Source organism: Vespula vulgaris, chromosome 3 (assembly GCF_905475345.1).
Source record: "Vespula vulgaris chromosome 3, iyVesVulg1.1, whole genome shotgun sequence".
Lineage (NCBI taxonomy): Eukaryota > Metazoa > Arthropoda > Insecta > Hymenoptera > Vespidae > Vespula > Vespula vulgaris.
Genome location: NC_066588.1, coordinates 9277396 through 9299986, shown reverse-complemented (window position 1 = coordinate 9299986; position 22591 = coordinate 9277396). Strand labels below are relative to the sequence as shown.

Genomic DNA, 22591 nt, shown 5'->3' with positions numbered 1-22591 from the left:
TGCTTTATAAAATATCATCTAGAACCATAAACATATGTATATTCTGTCTAAATTCGCTTACTACTTAAAAATTAATTTCGCGAACGATCGAACTCAGGATTGAATATTTATGTATAGTATTCATTCTCTTGGGAAATTTCTCTAGGACTGGGTAAGTATGTAACCAAAGCATCTCCAAGTTCCCAAAAGTAATCTTGTAAACGTGTCATTGTATGATTCCTTTGATCAGAATCGGGAAGGATCACAGAGAGGAAATTCCGATGGTGGTGCCGAGTTACGAGTTCACGACGACGACGCGGGATCAGTAAGCGTCGCGACGCCCGCCGGTGAAGGTGGTAAAAGCGTGCACTGATCGGTCCAACTTTTCACATAGTGAACGTTCGATACATTGCGGACATTTTTCTCCGTTCTTTTTTCGAAGAGAAGAAATGAAAAAATATGGACAACAAAACAAAGCAAGAAATGAAGTAGATCCTTTCGAAACGTTTTTTCATCTTTTTATTGTATTTTTTTGAGTATAAGTTCCTCGATTGCGCGCGATATCAAGTGAAGCGCGCTCGCGCGCACGATTATGGGGCTAAATGGGGGCTGATGGACATTTTCGAGTGACCTTGTCCCTCAGAAGGGAACCAGCAGCGGGCCCAGTTTATTGTAAAATGGAGACCTCCGCAAGATTTCGACAGCTCAAAACCGTCAAACTCAGCTGCGAGGCTATGTACCGGCTCGACATCAGCTTCAAGCCGCCGCAACTGCTGCAGTGGGTACAGTGAACGTGCAAATACACACAACATTTTCTTTCTTCTTTCGAGATTTTCTTTATTCTTTTGAACGCGTCATTTTCGTATTCGCGATAAAAAAGAAAAAAAGAGAAATAGAGAAATAGAGAAAAAGAGTATAGAGGATATATTATTTTTTGTTAGGCATATTGTTTTTTTTTTTTTTTTTTTTTAGCAAAGTTCTTTCAAACAATAATTCTAAATTCTTTTATCACATATTACAAAAATGATTACGTGTTTCTATTCTGGGTATTACGTGGACAACGATTTTTCTCTTTTATTTGAACATCTTTTTATTCTTCCTTTCTTTTTCTCATTGAAGTTAAAACAAAAATTTTTCCTTTCTCCTTTATAGACTTTCTAATGTCGTCGACTTGCTCGTAATGTTCGTCACGTAAGCCATACCCTTCTTGCAGCGAATAAAACTTAATCCAGAGGGGTGCAAGTATATGGGTTATAAATGGGAATGAAGGACAAAACGATCCTGTCCAAAGCTACCACAGAATCCTCGTGGATGTAGTCGTTATCTAATTTTACGATCACTCTCGTGACATTCTATTGCTGTAGATTTAGTATTTATAGAAGTTTCAAGCAAAACTATGTTTTTCCTGGATTAGAAATAAAACGGGTTATTCACTCGGCCATGAGTTTCTCGTTGATGCTTTTAGATTTATTATAATTTGATTTTTTGACAACCGTGCGAATGTCATCGCAAAATAATATAGAATGTGACATTTAAATGGAAAGGTCCTTTGATTTATTAATAAAATTTGTCCGAAAAATCGATAGTTTTCTAACGGAATGTTAAATTATTTTTTTCAATAGACAGATGATAATTTCATTTAATATACTATTTATTGTTAGATCTCTACGTGAAACGCTAATTCTTAAACCTTCGTGCATCTTCTTAAGGGGAAAAGCGTCGTAATTGGGGCAGAGCATTGCCTGAGAAAAACGACCTTCGTGCGTGCATTTGGATCGATCTCAACGAATGTTTCTTTTAAGGTATATATGCTTAGGATGGTCATTAAATATACGACCTTGTTTTGTTTTCACTTTACTTCGTTATTTTTTTGCATAATAAGAAATTGAAAATATCCCTGAAATATTTCGTTCGATGAAATTTTCTATCAGGAAATAAGACTTTTTTCACTTTTTTGTTTTTCACTTTCTTCGGCATATTGGTTTTCATGATTCGATCGCAACAGGTTCTATCACATACGCATATATACATATATATTGGGATATGCTTTTCACTTAGCTTGTATTAAGCTAAAGAAGCTCTTCGATAAATATAGTCATGATGCTTTTTTATTTTATGCGATATCGCATAAATCGTTGAATTTTTCATTCGTTTCAAGTTAAAAAAAAAGATTAACGAGAAAAAAGCAAGTTCTATGGTACGATAAAATTCGAAAAATCGACTCGTTTTCTTTTATATCGATTTTTTTAGATCATAAATTTGACCATCATGTATTGGAAAATATCCGCTTGCAAAAATTTGATGAATGTCACTGTTCATCGTTCAGAGAGAAAGACTGTGATTTTTTCTGGTTTTAAAGCATCTATTGTTCATCCTCCTATTACAATATCAAATATGGAAATCAAAATTTCTTTGTCGTTAGGTGAAAAATCGTTTTTCCCGATTTGACTTGAAGTTGAATAATCGATCGCGTATGCTTTCATAGTTCTGGTGGTCGTTGTGTCGTCATCGTCGTCGTCGTCGTCGTAGTCGTCGTCGTCGTCGTTGTCGAATAAAATGGATTCGATTTACTATAGAAAACGATTCACTGCGATTCCCGATAATAGTTTTCAGTGAGCATACGATTTCGCATTGATGCATCTACAAGTTGAATCGTTTTCTGGTAGCATCGCGTTCGTTCCTTTTAGGCAAATATCAAGACAAAGTAATTTTATATTTCTTGAACATGAAATCTATATGATCGATCTCGTTAAATATCTTGATTTCAATACATACGTTTAATATATTTTTTATTTCCGATAAAACGACGCCGCATTTTGAAAAATAAAATGTACGGTGGTTGACTTCGTACATTGGCAAAATGAATTCAGTGAATTGTTAATAGCAATCTTTTCTCTTTAAATAGGAGTTACTTTTTATGTTCTCTAAAAAAAAAATAAAAAACGATGTATTACTCAGTAACTTTATTGCGATAAAAAAGGAAGCAGGAAAAAGAAGTTTGAGGAATATACTCTCATTGTATACCTATGTATCAAAGGAAACTTTTACATCGAGTTAAATCTCTCACGGGTCATCTAAAAATACGTGTAATCGCGAATTGATTTATTATTATTTCTTAAAACCTGGCGTGTTTAAGAAACATCACGCTATAGGTAAAACAAGAAAAGGGCATAACTGATTAAGAAATATACTTATATGATATACATCCTTATATTTCACTTATCTACTTTCTTCCTCTCTCTCATTTTCTCTCTCTTTTACGAGTTAACGTTGTTAAAATTAAGAAAGGCATGTGGGTTTTATGTTACCAGTGGGTTGAACGATGCACGCCATGAATTCCTAGGAGGTTAATACTAAAGTTTAAGTTGAGTAGACGAGAACGTTAGGTTCGAGGAAAATTTTCGAGAATTCACCACACTGACAGAACTTCAACGCGAACAGCTGCATGTAAATTCGTAAAGCGGTAAATCGAATCTACGTTTTCTTCGTCGAAACTCTTGCCATACCGTCTGAATGTTATGTCTTCAACGAGTCTTTTATTTCATACTATCTTTATAAATTTTATTTAACTCCTTGAAAAAGTTACTCCATCGTTCACACTTGATTTACTTTATGCTCTCGTATATTATCTTTACGTTATATTATACTTTTCGTAGGATCTTCTGCAATTTTAAAAACATTTTTATTTCAATCTCGATATTTGAGTATTCTTCGTTCATGAGTTTGCGTTCCTTTCAATGAAATTTTATATTCTTTTGAAAGAAAGAACTTTTTTCCGAAAAGTTTTATTTTCTTTCTTTCTTCTTTTTTTTTTTTGTCGAAACGCAGCTTTTAATCGTGTGTCTACGACATGTCTCTTTTTCTATCGAAGCAATCCATAGATACTTCGCATACGATCTTGCCACAAGGGATGTACATCTAGAAGTGGAGAGGTATATGGAGATGTTATATGGAGCAGATAGTCCACGTTCGTGGTTATATCTGATGTTCACAAAGAAGCTAGTGAAATGCACAACGTGACCGAGCTCACTCGTCTTTGTATATCGAAGTATGTCTTCGTTTTCCTCTACTCTCTCTCTCTCTCTCTCTCTCTCTCTCTCTCTCTCTCTTCTTCTCCTTCGAGGGATGTGCTTAATTGACTGAAGAGAAACAAAGAAATTTCTTAACCGCTTAAACGAATACTACGGGCAATCGATGAGGGTATTCGACCTCGAATTAAGTTAATCCTTCATCTCGATATGTTTCGTCGCAGTTCGGATAATTCATTTTAATTAAAACAATACATAATACGAAGAAAATCGTTTCATCGATTTTTCGTTTCTTTTTCATTAATAGATATATATTTACATATACATCAATCTACTCGAAACAGATGTTAAAATTTTTCTGACTATTTTCGAAACAGGAGAAGAAAAAACATCTCGTTTTTATTCAGAAATATATATGGATATACTTTTGCAGTATATTCCATCGACGATATTTTTTCTTTTTTCTTTTTTCTTCTTTTTTTTTACTTTCGTTTCAATCGACGAGATGGGTAGGTACTATCGTGAAATGAAAAGAGTATTTTTCGGTAATTAACACAACAAGTATATTTTTACGAACGTTAGATTTCTTTTATTCCTTCAATCGTTATTTTAATTAAATATTATTAAATAATCAATTTATTGAAATTCTATTGAATCTTGCAGAGAATTCATTGAAAAATGAGTAGATATGCATTCACTCGATGAACCTTTAAAGAGATATGCATATGACAATTAACAAAGGATGCAGTATAAATCTTATATAGATATATGCACGCATTTAAATGTAAGCATTTGCATATTTTGAAAGAGGAAATGTACACGTACCGTTTCGATCGAAAGCCGTCCCATATCTCATTGATTCTTTTACATTTATGAAGACTCAGCTCTTTGATATATCTGAATATATCATTAGAAAATAATGAAATAATAACTTCCTCTTCTAAAATAGGAAGATCCGTTAATTTATTTATAATAAAATTTGTTCATAGAATCAAAAGTTTTTCAATAGAGTCTGTTTTGTTTCAAGACAAAGACGACATTTTTATTTCATATTTCACTTATTGTTAGGCTTCTCATGAAACGACGGAAAATGTTAATTTTTAGACCTTTGTGTACTTTCGTAACATTATCGACATAAAATTAAAAAGATATGGAGGACGATAATTAAAAATGAATCCGCTAATTACACGGCGATATATAAATGACTAACAATCCCCAGTTTACCTTGACCTTATTTTTTATTTTAACGTATACGTTAAAGATTACATTGATAACATGGTTTTCATATATTGTAGTATGAACAAAAAAGAATACTACGTGAATATTGAATATCGTGCAATAATTCGGACAATGTACGTATCTAACAATTAGATGAAAACTTAACAAGATAAAAAATTATTTCGAAAGAATAAATCGTATTATTTATTTGATCAAGATCAAATACAAAAGCTTCGAATGTGTCCCAGTATTTGTATAAATGTGTCCAAATATTTGTATAAATTTATTTGGAAAATCAACGAAATCGATTAATTTTCACGATTGTCAAAGTCAAAAAAAATTGGAAGATCTCACATTGATAAAACAAATTTATGAGTGATTCGTGTGCATTGAACTTTTTTTATAGTTTACTTCATTTTATCAGACTCGTTCCGTCGGCTATTTGGTCGACGAAATTGTGTCGTAAAAGAAACGACAAGTACGATAAGTTTCAATTCAAGGGTGTGTGCATTCAGTTCGAGATGTCGACTTGTTGTGTATTTGTTACTTTACACACACATGTGTATCACTCAACTCATAGCAACGTTAGAAAGAGTGAACTAATAACACAGGGTCGTTTCTATCGCTGGAAATAAACCAGGGTACAAGTACGTTGCTACTCATGGAATTTTATTACTCAGTTTCGCTAGTATATAATGATGAAAACTTTTTAATAAATACTTTCTGCATTCCATTAAATACGGCACTTTTATAAATATTGAATATTGTTATCTTTAAAAAGTCATAAATGATCTGCTCTAAAGTAATGATGATAACTTTTCTTTAAAAAAAAAATGTAAAACATGAAACAAAAATGTAAAATGGACCAAAAAAAACCTGATAGAATATTTAACAATTTTGTTAACGAATTTTATACCGCATTAATATTTTATCATATTCATTGTATGTAGTTACGTGCATATATCAAATTTTCTATTATAATATTCTATTACAGGCACAATGAAAAATGTGAAAAAATAAAATAATAAATATATGAAATTTATTCTTTATTTCTTTTTGTTTCCGACGTATGTATACGCTCGATTTTTCGTGTACGACTCTTGAAAAAACGATCTTGACGTGGGTGTCGAAAATGCGTCATATTTTCCTAACGTTACCTTGGAAGAATTTAATCCACGGTGGGATCGTGCATTGATATTTGACGTGTATTCATGCAGGTAAGAGCAGGTTTTTGCCAAACGTGAGATTGCACCAGGTGGCACACACGCGATACGCGCATCGCCTTGAACTCCAAAATTTCTATCGTTTGACAAGATCTATTAGTTGCAATTTCAATGTGCGTCAAAGCTACAACCGGAAATGATTTCGATTGTTATCAACATGAATTCTAATTTTGTGAATGTCTTATTCTATTTATTAGAAGTTTGATTCTCATTTAAATTGCTTTGTATGCGAATAGCAGACCAATAACGTTGGCAACACGAACTTCGAGCTAAAATTACTTGCTTATAATTACGGTAAGTGGAATGGTACTATGATTATACTGTAACGTGACGATGGATCGAAAGAAATAATGTATTTGCATATATCCAGTAACATTCAATAATGATGGGCTTCCGTTGCACGACAACGAGCGAGGAAAGTGGTTAGTGTTTCTTTCTTATATTTCTTTTTCGTTCATTAAATCATATGAGTAACTTTTTTTTCAAAGGAAAAATTACGTTGGTTCGTTATAAAATAATAATCCATCATGTCTGTTCTTTTCGAGATAATAAAAAATGAAAGAAATATCTCTAATTTGTCTTCTTTTTTCTCTTTTAGTAAGATCATAGATCTTGTAATTCATCTTCTGTAATTCATCATCTTATTCTCGAATTCTTTGGGTTCTTCGAGTAACGTGAATATTTTATATGCTTGCCTACGAATGATATATCATAAAGAATTATCGGCTGATTAGTGACGATTTCTTTGCAATTCTCAAAAGCCTTGAAAAGATTCGTACATCATGGCGAATCTGGCTGGCGAGCCTAGATCTTACTATCTCAGAAATCACATAGAATTTTAAACGACTTAAAGTCGTCGAGAATTATATAGCACGTCACGCGATTCTCGTATATTTCTCTTTCGCAAGTCACTATCGATGAACATTGTTTGATAATGTCAAAATCTGAGTATGCTCGTTAAAACTTTCGATCGGTTTCTCCTATCCTAATCTTCAGATCCAATCGATTTCTAATACCATTTACAAAGAAGGATTCAAGAAATGCGATTGGATCGATAGTCTTCCGTAAATTTGTCAGAAACATGAGCATTATCATCTACATTCACGATAATAAGCTCTCTAGGGACTTTCAATCATTGTACCAAGTAAGGTTTATTACCTTATCAAAAAGGATGAATCGAATAATGGGAATTCATTGAGCGTTTGAAGAAACGAAAATTCCCATTTTTATTTGTGTATATGTGTGTCTATACGTGAAACGGATTGCATAACTTTTGACGATTGTTGTATCTTTTCACAAAAATGAACTAAAAGGTTCACATCTAAGAAGAAAAAAAAGAGCAGTTTTTACTTTATATCTTACAATTTTCTAATGTAATCTTTCTTCCTTGAAAAAAAAAAAAAGGAAATAATAGAAAAGACATTCGAGCATACACATTATGTGACTCGAAAGGGCCAAAGCTTAAGAATGCTTCGAAAAGGACAGGATAAAGACAAAAGGTGAGAGAGGGAGAGAAAGAGAAAAAGAGAAAAGTCGTTAGGAGACGTTGTTTTACTCTTTATCGCGATTTTCTATTGTTCTTTTGCAAAATTGAGAACTGCATAAACTCTTTCGAGTATATAAGCTAGCTACAAACAAAGAAAGAAAGAGAGAGAGAGGGAACGAGAGATATGGGACATAAAGATATTGCTTGTTTACTAAGCTCTTTCTACGTTATTCGTGTAACACATTAGTTCGTTCTTATTTCTCAACCATTGCAGCGGATAAAATGGATAAATTTAAATGCACATACCACTTGACTTTGTTTCAAGGAAGACACAGTCAATCTTCTTTCCTTTTTACCCAGCCCTTCGAAAAGTAACATCGAGCTCAAATAAATAATGCAATGTTCCATTTACGCTGAGACATACGTGTATATACATTTTTAAGTTTTCATCGTGGGGAAGAATGGTTTGTCATGTTAAAAGGAAAAGTATAGATATACTGACTTACAGAAATGATCGTATATGCTTGAGAATATGTTAAAGTATGTTGATCGATCATATGTAAGAACAATAATAAATAAATAAAATATTTAGAAAGTTTTTGTTAGCACTTTTTTTTAATTTTTTATTTTAACAATCTTTTAAGCCATATAACAATTTGATCTTTCTTTATTTCTAGATTTCTATCGATGACTATTCATCATTTCAGGATATTCTTTATTCGTTCGAGAGAAATTTAAATAATGCCAAAAAGCATATTTGTGAACATTTTTATGAACGTTATCTCATTGTCGTTTTTTCGTGTGTTATTTCGAATATACATATACATCTGTTTTCACTTTGGCAAAAATATTCTATTCTTGATAACATTCGATCCACATTGCTATCATTGTCAAGTACTTTTATGAGAGTAGAAAGATCAATCGAGTAATGCATTTCTGCTATACTTCACTTCGAGATATTTACTATGAATTTTTTAAAAGTCAGTTCTTCGACGAACGCCGAACATTCATCATTCTTTATTACCAATACGTATGATTTTTTTATATGTTTCCCCATTTGAAAATATTTCGGGTTCGCAAATCATTCAAGGAAACAACCATAGACGTTAAGAGATAACATAGGAATAAATATATCTATTAGTTATATAAAAAAAATGTTTTCAATATAACATTTATTTGTATTTAATTGATATTCACCATGTTGTTTCCTTTGTAGAGGCATTTACAAAGCCTTCTGGTGTTTATAAAAATTTCTAAAAAACTCTCGATCATGTTTACCGCCTACCTTCTTTCTATACTTTTGCATACGATTTTAAAATTTGACGGTACACTTCATCTCAAGATACGAGGAGTCTAGAAAGTATAGAAAAATATAGTTGAAAACCAATGAAAGTTTTGCGATAATAAAAGCAAGAAAATTCTCTGAAATATTTTTCGAGCATTTTCAAAGAAATGCTAAATTTACTTTAACGAGAAAGAGGAATTCGTCATAACCGCTTGAAACATCGTATTTATATTTTATTAGAAAGTACTTATCGATTCTCTTGTATATACTCTATGTTTTTGTTGGCATGTATAGAAAAATAAAAAATAAAAAAGAAATAAAAAAAATTGGGAAAGAAGAAGCAAAATAAAAAAAAAAGAAAAAATGTTAAATAAAAAAAATGGAAAAGAAAGTTCCAACTCGTTTTAAATTTTAAAAGAAAAGATCATACACCTAACAAGTGCCGTTAGAACTTTAGTTTCTTTAAAGAAAAAAAAAAAAAGCAAATCGACTTCATTTTCAGTTCGGATATTATATTGTACAGATATATATATATATAAGGGTAGTTATAACTGTGTTCGTTGCATTTTTCACGAGCGATGATAGTGTATCGATCTTACATGATAGTGGATGCCATTTGCAGCTGCTACCGAACTTCTTTCTAGTAAACTAGTTTATCCTACTTTCGACGTAGCATACCACTTCTTTCGATCAAGTCTTTTTGCGTTCTTGCAAAACGTTCTTCTTATTCAAGTGAGTTTCATTTATTGTCGGTCATACTTACGAACACTACAGCCTTTTACAATGAATATATCGTATCGATCGATAGATAAAAGTTGGCTTTTTCCATATGATGTTCTTTAAGCGACAAACGATATTAATTATGCAGCTTGGAAAAAGAAAAGGAGAGAGAGGGGAGAGAGAGAGAGAGAGAGAGAGAGAGAGAGAGAGAAAGAGAAAGAGCGAAAGAGAGCGAGAGGGATCAATTTTTCATTTCAGAAGGAATACATAGATAATAAATAAGATAATTAATATTTCTTTATCTCTTATTATAATTATACAGATTTACTTTATTTTAACTACTAATGATCAATTAAATAAACTTTGTGGATCTTCATTGGATCGACTATCTGATTGCAAATTACATTGACATGGCAAAAACGATTCTAACAACGTGTTAATTAAACTTTGCAGTAATTAATTTGATAACGAATAATAAGACGGGACTTCAAAAGTTATTAGTCGAAACACCTAATCGATATTCACTTACGCTTTACAACTCGTTATCTTCAAAATAATTGATTATTATAGACTTTAAATATCATTGATTCGCATAACTTTTAGTAAGTATGATTCATAGTAAGTACGAAAAGAAAAAAATGATTATATACGAAACGTTTATATCTTGTAAAGTTCGAAAAATATCTGTTTTCAGTATATTCGCAGATGTTTATTCTAGCTCGATCATACGCCTCCAAAAATTCCTATACCAAGAATATCACGTGAGGTAATCGCTATGCACGGAACGGCTTTCAAGATGTTTTTCGATCGTGTTTAAATTGAAAGCGTTATATAGAGATATATTCAAAATAATAAAACATATAAAAAAAAGGGAAAAACAAAATTTATGCATGTACTTAAAAAAGACATCTTGATAAAACCACTAAGTAATTTATATAAAAGCTTACGTGAAAAATTTTTAGTTAAATTTCTTTCTCCTTTCTGTTTTTTTCTTTTTAGAATTTGTCCTTCGAACTTGAATGAATCTCATCATCAAGAGCGAACAGGTTATTCGAGAAACACAAATGAACGAAATTTCACGCGTTGCCGAGAATCGACGCAGGAAAACGATCGATTAAATTCTATGGCACATCGACAACACGATGATGAGTTACCGCAGAAACGCTCTCTCTCTCTTTCTCTCTCTCTCTCTGTCTCTTTCTCTCCATGGTTCTACTGTTCCTAAATGATTTCGATCATTGAAAGGGAATGCATTAAACACTGCACTAATACAATAAAGGAATGAATGAATAAGAGAAAGATAGATGGATATTTTCAGAACATGTGTACACATGTGTGTGTGTGAAAGGGGAAGAGAGAATTCGTAATATCGTTCTACTACTACGTATTTCTTCATCGATTTACAATATATTCCTTCATATATAATAAACATACATATATTTCGTACGTTCATCTAACAAAAAAAGAAGTACATAATTAAAATAAGATAAACATTCCATTAACGATTTTAATAGAATGTTAATATATCGTTAAAGAAGTATTTTATTGACAATTATTTGTCCATTTATCGTAATTTATTATAAAAATTCTACATATAAAAATACATATTTTATTTATATCTTTTATGGTTTTGAAGAGAGAGAGAGAAAGAGGAGTGGGATGGAGTGGGATGAGGTGAGGTGAGGTGAGGTGAGGTGAGGTGAGGTGAGGTGAGGTGAGGTGAGGTGAGGTGAGGTGAGGTGAGGTGAGGTGAGGTGAGGTGAGGTGAGGTGAGGTGAGGTGAGGTGAGATGAGGTGAGGTGAGGTGAGGTGAGGTGAGGTGAGGTGAGGTGAGGTGAGGTGAGGTGAGGTGAGGTGAGGTGAGGTGGGGTGGGGAAGAAACAGTTTTATAGCTATAGATTGTATATGTTTCTGAGTTTCGTTTCTTCATGCCATGAAGCCTTACAAAAGCTCGTTCGTGTTTAGTGAAATTAACATTCTCGTTGTCCAATGACAAAACATTGAAGCGAAGAAAGAAATAACATAAAAGATATGATCGAACGATAGTATTTAATTCCGTATAATCGAGGATTTTGGTCTTTATCGTTTAAGTCGTAATTCAATGAATCGACCGCTGAAAGTTGCTGAATTACGGGATCATCCTCCTCATTCATTTGCCATCGCTTTTTAATCGGATTACATTCTTACATCAGGCACAAACAAAGAATCTAGTCTTTAACAAGCATCGCTGCTTTCTTTTAATTAATTCACCTTTGTGTTCTTTAATGGAGCATCATTGACTATTCATCTTCCTACCACGTTCTATTTTATTTATCGTCTATTTATATGCTTAATCGATACATACATATAAATTATTGTTATTTATATCTTCCATATGACCCGTTTCTCGAAAGCCATTCGTTTCGATTTCTACACCGTGCTTGTCCATCTCTAATTGGCCTAATTTGCTATTACAAAGTTATGTTAAGTCGCCGAGTTTAAGAAGAGGATTGTTTTATGTTTATACACTCTATAGGCAACAAGACTTGGCATTGTGAAAATTCGACCCTTACTACTCTATTAGTCCATAGAAATGATGTCAACGCTAGGCGAATCGATTGTTATTAACAAAAAACCGTATTATTATGCGCATGAGTTTATGTATACAAAATGTATACAAAAGGTTTTAAGTTCAACGTAACGGAATCATTTGTTCTTTCGCAAAAAAGGAAAAGGAAGTGTTTTAAAATGTAAAAATAAATTTGATAAATGTGACATTGACAACTCGAGAGTGTAAAAATGAATAGAAAGGAAACGAAAAGAGAAATATAAATATCGAAAAATATCATAATTTGACGAGAACGAAATTTATAATTCTATTCTCTCATAACGTTACATTCTAAATATAACAGTATTTTGTTAAAACTCTCTTTCTTTCTCTCTTTTCTCTTTTTTATATATTGACGCGACAATTAAAAGACGTTAGTTCTTTCTTCGTTTCTCGTCGAAAGGTTATCCATGCACGTCTATTTGCGCATTCAAACAAAAATAAAGTTCATTGGATAATCACCTAAATTGTTTGCCAATCGTAAAACTCACGAGTTTATTTTTGGTACGCAGAGCGATGATTTTATCGTCGACCTTCAGTTCTTCCATTGTTATACAAAATAATATAATTTCGCGACATTCTAACATACTTGTATTTTCGCGATTCAAACTAACAATGCGTATAAACGTAGATATATAAATATAATTAACTTGAGGTAAATAATATCATTTTTATTCCAAATTTACGTGGTAACGAAATTTTAATAGAGAACCAAAGGTGAATACGAAAGCAGCAATTTATTTAAAATTTTTATCACTTTTACTGCGTACAAATGATATTATACATATATAAGTAGATAGGTGGGAAATCTATATTTTATTGGAGTAAGACTACAAGGTGTTCTCGATTAAAATCATTTTATCGTTCGAAAGATTAAATATGAAAGAAAATTTTGTATAAATAATCAATTAATTTTTGATATAACTTACAGATCGTTGAGCATTGGAGGGAAACAAGTGGAAGCTATCGAGCGTGCAAGAGATGGTACAGCTTGCGCTTACAGCGCTTATCACAGCACAAAAGGAATTCCTGCAAGCGCGAGAGGTCATCGAGAAGAACTTTCGATAGCTATGCGGGTTCTTGGCTCTGGTTATCTTACCACCTGTCTGCAAATCAAATATTACCGTCAGGATGATCAGAGTCATTGCGAATGGGGAGCTAGATTGCATTGTATCGAGCTTGATTGTACGAGTGTTGAAGGGAGACTTGTTACAGTCGATCGAGAAACTTACAGAAAGCTTGGTATAGAATCATAGCGATTGGAGTTAATGCCGTAATGAAGTCGGCAATTTTTGTAGGTTAAAGGAAAAAAAAAAAATATATAAAAGATGGGCTTTCCTTACAGCTAGACGGTTTCAAATCGGAAATTTACTTATTGGACGCGATTTCGATTTATTTATAGCGGTTACAATTTATTCGATCGTACGTAAAAAGGATTATTTTCTTTGAATACAATTATTGTCATTTTCGAAAAACGACATTGCTTGGGGATGATTCTGAATATCTTTAATACGTTTTGCAAGTTCAGCCATTTTATTATTAAACGATATAAAATGTATTATCGAGAGATCGAATATAACGATTTGAAAAAAGTTTGTACGTAGATGGCAGTAGGATTAGTGGTAAGATATTTAATTTAAAGGGCGGGAAAGATCGAATTCGATCATAAGCTACTTTTATTAGTGCTGAGAAATATACCAGAAAATGTAAGAAAAAAAGAAAAAACTATGGGAAATAGCAGAGCAAGATAATATTGTGCTTATAATGCTTTCTCGATGTATTACCAAATCGTGTGAATGGCCGATAGAACGAATGTTGCATGTCTGTAAACGCAAGTTCCGTAATTTGACGATCGAAATGCTTGCTTTGTACGATAATATGTTGTGGCATGGAATCGTCTAAGCAAAGTACTCTCTCTACCTGAACGTAGAGTTTAATACACGACGACGGAAATATATCGTGAATTGCTGTGCTTTCTTTTATATATATATATATATATATATATATATATATATATATATATATATATATATATATATATATATTACACGGTATGCTTACAAATGTGAATTACAATTGTGAATATACATGTGTGAATGTATTACGGTGCTTACTTTTCTATTCTGCGTCAAAAATATTTGGAATTCTTGAAAAAACGATCTAAAATGAAATATTAATATTTCGTGAAATTTGAATGTTCGTAAGATATTAATGTAATGCGTGATGTATTCTAATAACATTTAATGTAAATGAATACGAGAAAAAACTTAATGATTTTTGAATAAAATAAAAGGAATTATTGATTTAAGAAAGAAATATTAACACGATCGTTTTCGCACACATCGAACAACATATCAGTTGGTAAATTGAAATAAAATCGGTATCATAAAATATTACTTGGTAATTTTTAAAATAATAATTATCAATGTATTTTCATCGCAAAACATTGTAATATGTAAGATTGAAAGAATCTTCATATTCTTTTTCATATATACACTTTTGGCTATGCTTTTTCGTGCTTACAAAAAAAAAGACCAATCTATATAGATATATATATATAATGTTGCGAAAAATCATTAAATACATAATCATTTCGAAATTTATAAATATCAAATTGTTCTTTAATATTTATAAAAATATTCGCTAATTGTTGCTACGGTTATCATTTGAAATTTATATTATACGAAGTATTTGCTCTCGAGCTGACCTAAATCCTTTACTTTATGATACCAATATGATTTCATATGAAAAATCTTTTTAAAATAGAATAATGCACGATATTATTTCTATAGAGTTCTGTTTAACCACTTTCTGTAAATTTTGTGCATTATCCTTATTACACAGATCAGATATTAACACTAACGTTCAAACCAGCTCAAATGACCAAACAGTGCCTCTGTGCTTACTACTAATTGTTCCTATTCTTTATTATTAAACACAAAAAACATGAATACCCTAATGAGTTGTACCTGTGAATATAGCACTTAAATTATATGAAATATAAATGTGCATTGTCACGTATTATTTCTTAAATCAGTAGTATAAGTTTCTTAAAATAAATATTCTATTGTATAAGTAAACTCATTTTTTAGGCTTAACAAAAAGTCTAAATATTGTTTTATCAATCCTGTATTTCTAGCATTACTATATTTTATATATATACACAAGAGATGTCTGTACATTATAAAAATATTCGAAGTAAATACTCTATCTATTATCAGTTCAATAATAAATCAATTCGACCAAGTCCATGTTTTAAATATCTTTACAAAAAAGTTTATATTTATAATTACATTTTTATTCACAGTCTTGGTGGTTCATAATTTAATAAAATATTTACCAAGCTTTTATCATGAATTGTTTCTATTTTCGTTCTCATTCGAATTGCTAATTTAGTTGTAAGCTTTAAATACATAGCAGAATGATGAAGTGCAATTGTATACGGTATTGGACACCATTCTAATTTAATAGTATTTCTAACAAGTGCTGTTATATAAGTTTCTATTAATGATATATCTTCTTCAAGAGGATAAAGATATTCTTGTAAAGGAATTATTAACTTATTCAATGGTAATCTTAAATACCTGAGTACACCAGCATGTTCAGACCATAATAATTTTCTATAATGCACATTATGTCTCTGTGCAATTGGAATTAATAATATCATTGCAAAATTATGATTACCATAAGAAGTTGAGCAAAAATGTTCACACATTGCAGTGAACAAATCAACAAATGAATTTAATCCTGGTAGATCTTTTGTAAAGTTTAACTTTTTGTAATACTTTTGCATTAAGTCTGACATTGCTTTGTTTAATAAAATAGATACATTATTATTTAAATAAACTGTATCACACAAATAGGTTAGTACTAATCTACTAAATCTTAAAGTTGGAGATAATTTTGCAACTAATTCAGGTGAAACGATCTCTAATCCTAATATCACTAAGATATTTTTTTTATCTTCTTCTGTAATGGTTTCATTATTTCTACATTTTGTATAAATGTGTACCAAAGGTAAATAAAGCCAATCTTTAGGCATTGCTGCTTGACTCCAATCTGAATTTGATATAACATATTTTTCATACAAATTTGCTATTTCATATTTCATTTGATTATCAGCACTATTTAAATTTAATTGTGATAGTTGATCTGTTATTAATTCCAAATTTAATTTTTCATTTGACAAAGCAATTCTCAACATATCTATTACATCATTAGAAAAGTCTCCTGGTAATGACGATATAAGTTTAATAGATACTTTCCAAAGACTATGTTTCATTGCAGAATTTAAGTTCCTACTAAGAAGGCGAGCAGCTTTAACAATAGTAGTAAGTAAATAAAATTCTATTCGTGTATACCATGATCGTTCTAAATTCCAATCAGTTGATTCTAGTTTTTGAATATATTTCATAAATTCTGGTTGATTGAATATTGTCCAAAGACCTGTTTCAAAGGACTTATGGTAGAACATATTAAGTATTACTGCTAGAAAAGGAATACAAGAATTCTGAGACACAATTGGCTGTAATTGATTTTCTTCTGTCAGTACTCCAAGACTTGGCAGGCAGGATGGTTCTCGTTCAATAGCAGGTATACAAGTACTTAATAAATTTGAAGTAGAGCTGTTCAAAATTTCAATATGTAATTATTCCCATTAAAAATATTTATACATTTAATGTTGATATATAGTAAAGCAGAAACATACCATAACGTAGAAAATATATTTGGATTTGATATCCAATTTGTTTCCAAGGCTTTTAAATTATTAACAGACAGTAATGTTTGTGAAATCAATTTTAAAATACACCACTATAAAATTATAATAATTATATTAGACTGAGTTGTATCTTATTTCATATGCTTTATATAAACTTACTGTTGGAGATGATAATGATGATAATTGTCTATTCCATTTTGATAACAGTATGGAGATATTTTCCTTGAATGAATTTAAAGTACTAGCTACAGCTATGAGCGCAGTTGCATGTTCACAAGCTAGTTCTGCAGCTTTTCCAATATCATGATTACATAATAAAAGTTGTAACTGAGATACAAGGGTTAATTGAGCTCCTTCAATACTGTCTATTGCTACTTTGTGATGTAGCAACAATTTCCAAAGTCGTAGACTTTCAATATTTATATTAATTCCTTCCTTTCTAAAAAATAAACAAATTTTATTAATGCCAGGAAATATTATTATTAATACTAGTATTAAAACGGTATAACATTACCCTGCTTCACTGGAAACATATGATAGAATAGAATGAATGATTTTCAACTGAACTAATTTTTCAGCCACTGCTCTTCCACCGTAACAAACTAAAATTCGACATAAACGTATGCTTGCAGTTATTGGGATGCCATAAGCATTATTTACTTTATCGTATGTAGCTAAAGCAAAAATTTATTTATTAATCACAATATTAAAACTTATAAACATATATTAATTCTATTTATTTGCATATTTTTATATACTCACCTAATTGATTAGTTGATAAAGGCATAAAATTACAAATGATAATATTCAACAAATTTGGAGTACTTGCAATGTTCAATGCAACTATATGCGAATGTCTTGCAAGACGAGTCAATATTTCCAAAGCACATATCACACCAACAGGTGGAGGATGCATTTCACTTAAAATATATCTACAATAATTTTGTATTGTTATGATACAATATGTTAAAATAATCAAAAATATAAATATTATACAACCTAATTCTTAAAACAATATCTGATCTTAGAAGTGCAGAAACAGAATCTAATTGTACAAGCTCATGATCTTTTAAAGTACTCTCATCCTTAACATCTGAAGGTGGAGGTTTCAAAGTAGGTTCTATGTATTTATCCCAACCAAACATTCTATCCAAACAGACCTCATCTGCTTCACTAAATACAAATGCTCTCAAAGCCTGCAAAGTTGCTGTAACGACAGCTATAGATGTATCATCCAATGAAAATCTCAGTAAGAGTAGGACATTCTTTTGACTTAATGCAATTAGTGGTGCTGGCTGCAAAATTTTATCGTACCAGCCTTTTCGACTTTTTTCTAAGATATTAGCTAAAGTAGTGAGAGCAGTGCAACGTTGTTGTTGCGTAGAAGATCTACTTAATTGTAATAATTCTTGTAAAGAATAGCCAGGACGTTCTGGTTCTTCTCCATGATGATGAAGACCTTTATCTATTGATAAATTCTCATCCTTGTATGGGAGCAATAAACCTATACCAAAAAAATAATAAATATGAATATAAAAGCAATCTTTTAATTATATTTATAGTAAATTTACCATTAAAATCAAATCGAGCATTGTATGATTCACCAGGAGCAGGTTCATCTTCTTTTTTTTCTGGTATATCTTGCATCCATTGTAGTTTTGCAAGTTCTATGGTATCTAAATGGACATAACCTTTTTCTCTAGCTTCCTTTAATATTTCTATACAAGGCTTTGGTACATTTTCTATACTTTCACATTCCATAGCTTGTTCTTGATCACAGCATAAAGAATCACTTTCATTATTTTGTATGCATTCATTACTATCAAGTTTACATGATTGAAGATCTGGTTTATTTACTTGTGTTTTGTTTTTATCTTTTTTTCTATTTTTAAGAAATTTTATTAATTCTGGATTAAGAGATGATTCGAGTATCTTCTTTTCCTTTAATATTTCTTCTTCGGTCATTTCTTTTAATTTTTTTAAATTTTCTTGATGAATCTCTTCGACCAAAGAATCTTTTATAGCATTAGAATTTTCATTTTTTGATGTATCAGGTTTTTCTGGACATTCCATTTTAATAGGAAAAGCTGTATGCTTTCTTTTTGAAATTTTTTGCGAAAATAAACTCTGTTTATTAGATGTATTCTAAAATTTATATAAAATTAAACAATTAGTATATCAAAGTAATATAATATCATATAAATAACATTTATATAAATACCATATAATTATCAGATACAAAGACTTTTGGAAAGCCAACTACTGAATTAATATCAAGTACTTTTTTATCAAAGCTGTACTTCTGTTCTGTCATATCGAATTTTCTTTCGATAATATTTCCAAGTATTACGTTTGATGGATCTATTGGTATACTTTGTACCATATCATGAATTTCTGTAGACGAATTTGCAGTTATTTTCTCTTTCACATTTGTATTTAATATTTCTCCTGTGCTTTGAGATGTAGAAATTTGTTCTGTTTTTTGTTTTTTCAGTATTGAAAATTTAGATTGCATTCTATTGCAATTAGCTTTTTTTGACGCAAACGTTTGTATAGAATTAACTTGTCCTTTAATTTCATCTCGTAAATTTATCACCTTGGCTGATGGTTGCAATCTATTTTTTAAAAAATCTTCTTGCATTCGAAATAACTCTTCTTCGTCGTCTCCAGGTTTGGGTCGTTTTAATGTGGTTATGTTATCCATTTTTAATTTTTACAAAATACAATTGTTTAATGATAATATAAATTATAAATAAGAGAAAAATATTTTTGTTTTTTAATATATTTTTATATTTTTCATAACGTAATCATATTTTTTCGTCAATACTTTATTCCTTACCCACGTTACAAGCTTCGAAACGTCAACTTAGTAAACATATATTGTTTCTAACCTATTATTTAGCTGTTTGTGACGAGTTAGTTGTCAATCCGCGCGTAATTTCGTCTAGCCAATCCTATTTCAGCATTGGTTAATTCTTGTGCTTGCGACTCCTGACAATTATTTATGAAATATTTTAACATTAAGGTTGTTTATTATCTTTCGCTCAAAGCATATATAACTTTAGCGACAGATATGGACAAAATATGAACACAAGCGCAAGCGCGGAACACTATCGCCACCATACATCTATCGGATCAATTTATAAACTTGTAAATTATCCCTCATTCGCACATAACATATCGATCGAATTAATGTGAGTTACAATAGAACTGTTAATAGATTCAAATTAAAACTTTTCATTCTCCCACATTTATATCTTTTTTAAGTAACATATCTATTGCATTAATCCGTGATAGATACGACGCAGTGTCGGTATGCATTTATTTTACGATATAAATGCATAAAAGGTAATAAATATAATTAATAAAAAGAATTAGTGAAATCATAAAGAAAAACAATGCTGGAAATTTTACTTCGTAGAAAGTGAGGAAATGAGTTAATGTTTTGATTTTTATAAAAATAATATATAATATACAGTATCAAACAAACAAATATTTAATATTTATACAAGACATAGAACACATTATACCGAGTAAAAAAATCTTAGTAAACATAGATCGAAAGGTTAACCATTTTTGTTCGATGTATTATATAAATATTAAATGTCTTTTTTGAACACCCTGTGTAAATATATATTCATTAATTATTATTTTTCACCAAATAATCGACCAAATCTTGGTTTTAGTCATAAATTTATATACTTTATATATATTTGTCAACAAAATTCTAATATATCCAATCTACTTATTTGTGCAAATATTATTGGCAATATAAAGTGATAGTACTTTAATGATTAGTCAGAATTTCATTGAAAAAATTTTGAAAATACGCTGAAATATTTACGCCGTTCGTCCGATAGTATTCAATATATCGCAAGTATACCGACCCAGGTCTCACTATGTGAAGATTGCTGCATTTGGCGACTTGCCGGCTAACGATAACTTTATTCTAAAATACGCGATATCGGGATGATTTACCACTTATAGAGAATTCAGATTTTAATGGATAAAGGTAAGTTCCTGTTTACCGATAGCAGCATCATAACAACGGAAAGTTCAATCACTATTATTAAACCTGGCTAGTCGTTCAAATGACTTTCCAAATTTCGAACAATAAAACGAAGTTCACGGTGGGACGTTTAATCGCGCCTGCGAGTGTTAATAGTGATTTTACTTTAAAATCCACGTTTTTGAGATGATACAAGCTTATCGAGAATTCATGTTTTTAGTGCTATTGGAAAATGGCCAGTCCTGGTCGTTTATGGATTTTTATTCCAAACGATCTTATTAAGACGGATCTTCTATGCGAAATATTAAATAATAAAATTAGTCCATGGTAAAATCAATTCCAACGTGTGAGTGTTCTTATTCTACTTGCCGCGAAGAAAAAAAAAAAAGAAATGCAGAGAATAGGAGAGGAAGGAGCAAGAAAGAAACTGAAGAAAAGAAACCAAAAGAAAGAAACCAATCAAAAGAATCATACTCAAGGATCCGATTCTTGGATCCTACGAAAGAAATTGGTATAATTAATCTAGAATAATTGGTTAAACTATTATATGGCTGTGCATTTCAATAAAGAGACTGTTTATTTGCTGAATATATAAAGATTGTCTCTATTAAGTAAGTCCGGTTGTTTTTTTACTACATAAATTCCGATTTCAGCTTTTAATGAAGTCTCAGTCATATTCACCTACGCGAATATTCTAATTAGGCTATTCTAAATATTTGATATATTTCATTACTCGATATATTCCGGAACTTTATATTGAATTACTTCTATTAAAAATGAAAACATTAATATTATAATAAGAAATCAATATTACAATAGTATATTTCATGATCATCTCAAATTGTTTAAATAATTCTAAAATAATAGAAAGTATGATTTATTTAAGCTTATTCGTTTAGAAAGAGCACAATCTTTACTCGTCGAAATCCAAAAGAAAACAGATTCGATAACGGTCAAAGTCAATGAAAAGTCCGTTTTTGTTGACATTGTAAATAGACAACAATCGCTTATTCAAAATTTTACTCTATTTAAGCAAGCGTGTTGTTGTTTAAATATTAGTATATTATATTATTTAGAAATATAGGAATTTAAAATTTTTCGTTTATATTTATCGCGTGTTACGAATTATATATTGTTTAAGTGAATGTACTTTTGTTTAGATATTAGCTTATTATACTCCGCGTGCTTATAGATTGTTTAAATAATTAGAAAATTAGCAGAATTATAAATTATCTAAACTTGCCTCTATAGAGAAGGAGAATTGAAGATGTGAAAAATGAAGAAATGAAGACGAGAATTGAAGACGTATTTTCTTATTTTTAGATTCTTATTTAAG

At 30.7% G+C, this 22591-nt stretch overlaps 2 protein-coding genes across 2 annotated transcripts; one reads left to right on the top strand and one right to left on the bottom strand.

Annotated features, from left to right (window-relative positions):
* The first annotated feature begins 282 nt into the window (after window positions 1-282).
* Window positions 283-15646, top strand: LOC127062095 (CB1 cannabinoid receptor-interacting protein 1-like). The gene is made up of 2 exons (XM_050989684.1): window positions 283-757; window positions 13458-15646. The coding sequence occupies exons 1-2, from the start codon at window positions 582-584 to the stop codon at window positions 13780-13782; spliced, it is 501 nt and encodes a 166-aa protein (XP_050845641.1). The 5' UTR covers window positions 283-581; the 3' UTR covers window positions 13783-15646.
* Window positions 15647-15779: 133 nt separating this feature from the next.
* On the bottom strand, window positions 15780-20337 carry LOC127062094 (RNA polymerase II-associated protein 1). Its single transcript, XM_050989683.1, has 8 exons — window positions 19468-20337; window positions 18818-19391; window positions 18246-18750; window positions 18009-18178; window positions 17761-17920; window positions 17406-17685; window positions 17235-17338; window positions 15780-17151 (listed from the first exon to the last, which is right to left on the bottom strand). Exons 1-8 carry the CDS (start codon window positions 19948-19950, stop codon window positions 15828-15830), a joined length of 3600 nt encoding a protein of 1199 aa, XP_050845640.1. The 5' UTR covers window positions 19951-20337; the 3' UTR covers window positions 15780-15827.
* Between the last annotated feature and the right edge of the window lie 2254 nt (window positions 20338-22591).

Bases quoted from the DNA above. Each gene is read 5' to 3' on its own strand.
- LOC127062095 (XM_050989684.1), top strand. From the start codon at position 582: ATGGGGGCTGATGGACATTTTCGAGTGACCTTGTCCCTCAGAAGGGAA. The intron at 758-13,457 runs GTGGGTACAGTG...TATAACTTACAG, and splicing joins AAGCCGCCGCAACTGCTGCA to ATCGTTGAGCATTGGAGGGA.
- LOC127062094 (XM_050989683.1), bottom strand. From the start codon at position 19,950: ATGGATAACATAACCACATTAAAACGACCCAAACCTGGAGACGACGAA. The intron at 17,921-18,008 runs GTGAGTATATAA...TTTTTGCTTTAG, and splicing joins TTTATCAACTAATCAATTAG to CTACATACGATAAAGTAAAT. The intron at 17,152-17,234 runs GTATGTTTCTGC...AATTTTGAACAG, and splicing joins AATATATTTTCTACGTTATG to CTCTACTTCAAATTTATTAA.